The following is a 6,890-nucleotide window of genomic DNA, read 5'->3' as shown; positions in this document are numbered from 1 at the left end:
AGAAGAATGCAATTCAAATATATTTTAATCCAGAAACACCTCAACATTGACAGAGACAGGACAAAGGAACTCAGGAAACATGGGCCTATAAATACTAAAGCAAACAAGGAACTAATAGGCTAATTAATTGGACAACAGGTGAATGGATTAATTCAAAGAGCCTTGGCTAGCACTAAATGCCTTGCCCAGAGTTCAGTATTCCACACACTTGTCTTTACACAATAAAATTAAAACTTAAAACGTAATTGATTTTAAAGTAGTTATTTCAGTATAAAACCCCTCAGTAGAAATCTTGCACCCTTTTCCTCCCGCTAGCGACGCCATGACTGTATGTACTCGCGCAACATCAATCTCATGCAAGGTATCTATGACTTGATCTTTAATAAAGGTTCATTTTCGTTAATAGCTTTTTCACTTTTAATCACACTGGATGTTCTAAGGGGGAAAAAATAATCAAGCATTTTTAAGGACGATATTCTAAATTCAAACACCTTGAAAACGTAATATTTAAAATCAAGCATTTTCCAAACTCCGTATGAACCCTGAACTAAACACTAATACAATTAAGTCTCGTAAGGTGTAATACTTTAGTATTATATTCATGTTAAACACAAAATGGTAAAAAATTACATTTTCTCTTTAAAAAAACAATGACACGACAAATATAAAGCATTAACAGTATATTAAATAAATACTGAAAAATCAGTGTGAGGTATGTGTCTCTGTATTGATGGAGGACAAGTCCATCAAATGCTTCATAACACTAATAATAATAAAACGTACATACTGTACAGAGTCATATGTAGAAACGTTCAGTGTAATCATGTTAGCATAGTTGCATTTTTAAACAAATTCATTCTTGGTCAGAGGCTGAAGAATTGGCTCTTCTCCTCATTAGCACCATGATCAGTATATATTGTTTCACTGGCCCAGGATCAGTGCATTAAGGCAGTCAAAATCACAAGTTAACATGGAGATACATGAAATCTATTACAGAGCCTGATTACATCCCTGTGGTAAGTGCTTTATAGACTAGAGACTAGTGTTTAAACCACAATTATATGACTATACTCATGGTTATTAATTGCTAGTAACAAGAACAGGGATGTGAACTGCATTGGGTACTACAGAAGGCTGACAGTCCAGCTCATTGGTCACCTGTACTTGAGTACTGTTGGTCTCGGGCTGGTTGGTCTTCGGATCTTCATCTTCATCATATTTCTGCTCTTCAAACAAGTGCTCCGCCTCTTCAGAGAGCTGTGTATCTTCATCTCTGCCCTCCTTTTGTTAAAAAACAACAAAACATTACAATATGACGATTCTGATACTAGTCTTTTACATGAAGTGAATATAAATGACTGCCGTACCTCCCTCTTTGACCTGCTGTATTCATCTATGGCATACTGGTATTTAGCTGAGGTGATGCCAAAAAGTGATGCCATTCGCTCACCCAGGTAGTCACAAGCTGTAAGATGGGAGATGGTTATAGAATATGAATATTTACAAATGACTACCTAAATATGCCATAACAAAATGTGAGAAATAAGTGCTTGAACATGTTTTGCTTTAATTCTTGTGTATGTGTTCCCAATTTTCTGCCTTTTCAAAATGCTACATTTTAAGAAGCTTACAAAGTGCGTCTCTGTACAGCTGATGGATTTTTAAAACGGTTAAAGAAAATCTTATGATGTGGTGCTTTGCTAAACACGAACTAGATAGCACACAAAAATAAGCTTGAACATGTTTCAGTGTTTTGCATATTTGAATAAAACATCAAAACCGCCATGTCATAATCATTTAAAATCATCCACAATGGCCCAAAGAAGATTTCATTGCTAATCACTCAGACACAAATATTAAGCCAGAAAACCATTTTTAATCCCCAGGCATGATTACTTAAGCACATTTCAGTCATTATTCATGTACACAGAATATGAATATGATTTGTAACAGTTTTATTTCCAAAAAAGGAAGCTAAAATTGTTGTTAATTTTGTAGAAGCTGATGTGATGTTAAAGAGGCCCTATTATGCCCTTTTACAAAGTCTTGATTTTGCTTTTGGGGTCTACTAGAATAGGTTTTTATGCTTGAATGTTCAAAAACACATTATTTTCTACATATTTTACATTGTTGGAGCACCTCTCCTCCCTATCTATCAGTAACACTTTGTTTAGTTCTTGTCTCTATGAATCCCCTCCTTCTGAAAATCCCAAAGTGCTTGGATTGGTCAGCTGGACCAGTGTGTTGTGATTGGTCAACCACTTTGAGCGTGTTTTGGAAATGTCACGCCCCTTACCATAACTGTGAGTTTCAACACACTACTAGCACAACTCAATCAGGCCTAACCTCTTTATTTGCGTATGCCATTGGCAGGAACTATTTAGATAAGGAATATTGTAACTTTTCCAGAGGAAAACTCAAGACTACAATCAAGACGTTTAAAGGATTAGTTCACTTTTAAATAAACTTTTCCTGATAATTTACTCATCCAAGATGTCCATGTCTTTCTTTCTTCAGTCGAAAAGAAATTATTTTTGATGAAAACATTCCAGGATTTTTTTTACATATAGTGGACTTCAATGGGCACCAAACAGTTGAAGGTCAAAATTAATTATTACTGCCCTCCACAGGTCAAAGTTTGAACTAATTGTTATATACTAGCATATTGCATATAAAAATTAGTTCAAAACTTTGACCTGTAGAGGGCAGTAATACAATTAGCAGTGTCTACACTGCCGGAATTCTAATAAAGAAGAAGAAGAGAGCTAGTTCAAGATGAGCATTTATGGTTAAAACTGAAAATGAGCTAGATAAGACCCTTTTTTCTCATCTGGGATCGTGTAGAACAATTTGAAGCTGCAGTGAAACTAATTTTGACCTTCAACTGTTTGTTGCCCATTGAAGTCCACTATATGGAGAAAAATCCTGGAATGTTTTCATCATAAACTTTAATTTCTTTTCGACTGAAGAAAGAAAGACATGGACATCTTGGATGACATCTTGGATTAACTTTGCTGCCGTATCATGGCTGCAGCAGTGCAATGATATTACGCAGCGTCTCTCACAAACGTCTCCATGGTTGCAAGGCACGTTCCCTGTGCAAGCAGGGGCTCACGGGCGCTGCGTAATATCATTGCACTGCTGCAACCATGGAACGGCAGCAAAGTTCTTTGATTATTACGCCTGAATGAGAGTATAGTCCCTAGCCATATCAGCCTAGAAAATCGCAACTTTTTATTTTCCGTCAGTCTTAGTACACGATTTAACTACAGAAGAGTCAAGTTTTAAATAGGAAAAATATCAAAACTCTTTGGTCATTTTTAAGCGCGATGCTAACGGTCTAATCAGATTCAATGAACTATGCTAAGCTATGCTAAAAGTGGTACTGCCAGACCTGGAGATCGGCTGAATGGATTTAAAAACGGTAAAACTCAACTGTTTAACTCTAGGGGAGTTGGAAATGAGCCTATTTTCAAAAAAAGTGGAGTGTTCCTTTAAGGGAGTTCAGAAACAGTGTGTGCTGTTATAGAGAATAACTCCCTTTGAGGTGGACCTTATTCTTTGTAACTTTGCAGACCCTTTTCATGATTAAACAGCAACATTACACACTAAAGAAAGTTGAAAATGTAGAAAAGCATAATAGGTCCTCTTTAAAGGATTAGTTCACTTCAGAATTAAAATTTCCTGATAATTTAATCACCCACATGTCATCCAAGATGTTTGTCCTTCTTTTTTCAGTTGAAAAGATATTAAGATTTTTGAGGAAAACATTCCAGGATTTTTCTCCATATAGTGGACTTCACTGGGGTTCAACAGGTTGAAGGCCCAAATGTCAGTTTCAGTGCAGCTTCAAAGTGCTCTACACGATCCCAGACAAGGAATAAGGGTCTTATCTAGCGAAAGGATCGGTCATTTGCTAAAAATTAAAGATTATATACTTTTTAACCACAAATGCTCATTTTGCACTGCTTTGCGATGCGCCACGCATTACGTAATCACATTGGAAAGGTCGTGACGTACTGAGCAAGGCTAAGTCAAACGGCCTTTACAAAAAAAGGTAAAACAATGATGTCGGACAATTGTGAAGTTGGAGGAGAAAATGTTTTTCGCCCTACTGCGGTACTTCCACCTATGTAACATGTGACCTTTCCAACGTGATTCAGTAATGCATGGCGCATCGCAGAGCAGTGCAAGACGAGCATTTGTGGGTAAAAAGTATATAATTTTTTTTATTTTATTTTTTAAGAAAATGACCAATCGTTTCGCTAGACAAGACCCTTATTCCGCGCCTGGGATCATGTAGAACCCTTTGAAGCTGCACTGAAACTGTAATTTTGACCTTCAACCCATTGAACCCCAGTGAAGTCCACTATATGGAGAAAAACCTTAATTTCTTTTCTACTGAAGAAAGGAAGACACAAACATCTTGGATGACATGGGGGCGAGTAAAATATCAGGAAATTTTAATTATGAGGCAAACTATTCCTTTAAGGTGCATGTGTTTGTTTAATAGATGACTTTTTCTATAAAAAATCTGTAACATAAATAAAATATATCAGTGAAGAAGGCAAACATGATAAATATTGGCTATCACATGCAAACAGAATATTTCATTCAACAAATATATTTTTAATCTGGAACATTTTACAAAATCACACAGTTTAGATTACATCTGTTTAAAAATCCAGTCTTCTGTTTGATCACAGATTTACCAGATATAGTGGATGAAGCTGCTCTCCACATCTGAAACCAGACATACGGGCCCCAAGTCAGCTTGGACTGTAAAAGATAAAAAATACAGTTATATTTATGTACTGTTACCTTTACACCGTCTTATTCTGTTTTAAATTTCTTCTTTTGTATTTCTGGATAGTCCACCCAAAAATGTATTCACCCTTCTGTTGTCTCAAACCAACTTTCTACTGTGAAACACAAAAGAAGATTTTCTAAAAAATGTCTTCTTTTGCATTTCACACAAGACATACAGGTTTGGAACGACATGAGGGCGAGTAAATGATGACAGAATGGGTGAACTATCCCTTTAAGGGCCATTCAGAGGATTTGTTCAAACACACATACTGTGTCTATGGAAGACAGAAGCTCTTTCTTTGCGTTCTGTTTTTTGTCTTCCTCCTCCTCATCTGTGCTGTATTCTTCCATGGTCTCCCCACTGGAGAAATGAATAATGCGGCGTGGGGTCTTCTCTTTTCTGTCTACATCACCAAGCTCCACACACTCATATCCTTTCTCTTTTGCAGAGATCTGTCCACAGTCACACATCACAGATCATCTATATTAGGCATAAGCTGATTATGTGCAATATGGTGGACTTTTAAACTGGAATGAGGAAGAAAATTACCTTAGTGCCATTACAAAACAAATTAACAATAGTAGTTTCCAAAATACCACAGTATTGTTGTGTTTATTCACAAATGAACGTTAAATGTATATGGGTCTGCTTAAAAAAAAGAAAGAAACAAATATAGCTGTGCTTCAAAACTTTCTCATTACTTTGTTAGACCATAGTTAATACCATGTTATCACTTTTTATATTTTATTTGAATTAATGAGGTAACTTTTGGTGGAAAAGTCATACTGTATAATCTGACTGGCTTTAGTTTCAATGTAAATAAGCGCTAATCAGTTTAATATGCTTGCTTTATAACGATAGAAAAAAGACCGGGACCATTATTTAATTTCTGTCACAATGGTTGAATCGTATGTGATAACAGTAAAATTAAACTGAGCAGACTTTCATTATAATTTATTGGGATTTAGAGTAAATGAAATGATTTATCCGAGTAATACAGTCATGTAACGTTACGCATGATTTAAAATGGTCAAATATGTAATTTACCTTGTCAGGTTCCATATCATGTGTCACAGTTATACTGACGCTGGAGACATAAAGGGATATTTCTGCCATCGCTATTGTGAACAAACTCCGCTTTCCAGTGCAGTAACATCAACCTGACCGGGCGCGACCCACAGCAGTACCAGGCCAGCAGTCTCCGGGCGGAGCCGATGATACATGATTAAATCTGCGCCACCTACAGTTTTGGAGCGTAAATTATTTTAGCGTGTATTTGTTTGCTTAATTAACAATAAACAATCATTATTATAATTGTAAAACACACCCACAATAAAACCAAGCAGCATACACTGAAAGATAGAGAAAAAATGAATAATATGTATAAATAATAGATTACGAAATATATAAGAAAATTATAGTTAATTAGATTAAATTATAACCCTTTCAGACCCTGCGTCCATGGACATCACAAAATTTTATGTTTTTATAATATAAGTACTGCCTGGTCACTGATAGTCCCTGATCTTCCAATCACAATAAAAGAATGACCCATAACTTAATCTGATTGTCCTTCAGGCATCACAAAAGACAGGCATGGCTAAACCAACTAGACAGGAGGAGGAGGAGCTCCTTTTTTATCTTTTATATGAAGATCTATAGGCTATTCATGGCATCAACAACTTGCACCTATTATAATCTTAATAATATCAAGTGATAATTAGAAGAGGATTAGGGCCAAGCAATAATAAAAAAATAAAACCATCTCGAGATTAAAGTTGTTAAATTTCAAGAAAAAAGTTTAGATAAAATGTTGAGAATAAAGTCATTAAATTATGAGAAAAAAGTCATTAGATTATGAGAACAAATTCGTTAAATTATGAGAAAAAAGTCGTTAAATTTCGAGAAAAGAAGTCGAGATAAAATGTTGAGAATAAAGTCATTAAATTATGAGAAAAAAGTCGTTAGATTATGAGAACAAAGTCATTAAATTATGAGAAAAAAGTCGTTAAATTATGAGAACAAATTCGTTAAATTATGAGAAAAAAGTCGTTAAATTTCGGGAAAAGAAGTCGAGATA

General features: G+C 35.4%; 1 protein-coding gene and 1 long non-coding RNA gene across 3 annotated transcripts in view; one reads left to right on the top strand and one right to left on the bottom strand.

The window, feature by feature from the left end:
• Positions 1-106, top strand: part of LOC137019366 (uncharacterized) — a 22,962-nt gene extending 22,856 nt beyond the window's left edge. The window contains exon 3 of the long non-coding RNA XR_010895001.1: positions 1-106. This exon is cut by the window's left edge and continues 27 nt beyond it. This is a non-coding gene — a long non-coding RNA (uncharacterized lncRNA).
• Positions 107-1,080: 974 nt separating this feature from the next.
• Positions 1,081-5,979, bottom strand: zgc:153383 (uncharacterized protein LOC751751 homolog). 2 transcript variants are annotated; one of them, XM_067384749.1, is made up of 5 exons: positions 5,858-5,979; positions 5,080-5,262; positions 4,713-4,779; positions 1,368-1,465; positions 1,081-1,281 (listed from the first exon to the last, which is right to left on the bottom strand). In XM_067384749.1, the coding sequence occupies exons 1-5, from the start codon at positions 5,924-5,926 to the stop codon at positions 1,081-1,083; spliced, it is 618 nt and encodes a 205-aa protein (XP_067240850.1). In that variant the 5' UTR covers positions 5,927-5,979. The 2 variants fall into 2 exon arrangements, with proteins under 2 accessions (XP_067240850.1, XP_067240851.1); XM_067384750.1 differs by having other exon boundaries at positions 5,080-5,337; positions 5,858-5,939.
• Positions 5,980-6,890: the final 911 nt, after the last annotated feature.

This window comes from Chanodichthys erythropterus, chromosome 4, assembly GCF_024489055.1.
Source record: "Chanodichthys erythropterus isolate Z2021 chromosome 4, ASM2448905v1, whole genome shotgun sequence".
Lineage (NCBI taxonomy): Eukaryota > Metazoa > Chordata > Actinopteri > Cypriniformes > Xenocyprididae > Chanodichthys > Chanodichthys erythropterus.
This window is presented reverse-complemented; position numbering and strand designations above follow the sequence as displayed.

Coding starts and splice junctions, on each gene's coding strand:
- zgc:153383 (XM_067384749.1), bottom strand. CDS start 5,926: ATGGCAGAAATATCCCTTTATGTCTCCAGCGTCAGTATAACTGTGACA. Junction 5,263..5,857: donor ATGATATGGAACCTGACAAG/GTAAATTACATA, acceptor GACTGTGGACAG/ATCTCTGCAAAAGAGAAAGG. Junction 1,466..4,712: donor AGCTTCATCCACTATATCTG/GTAAATCTGTGA, acceptor CCCATCTTACAG/CTTGTGACTACCTGGGTGAG.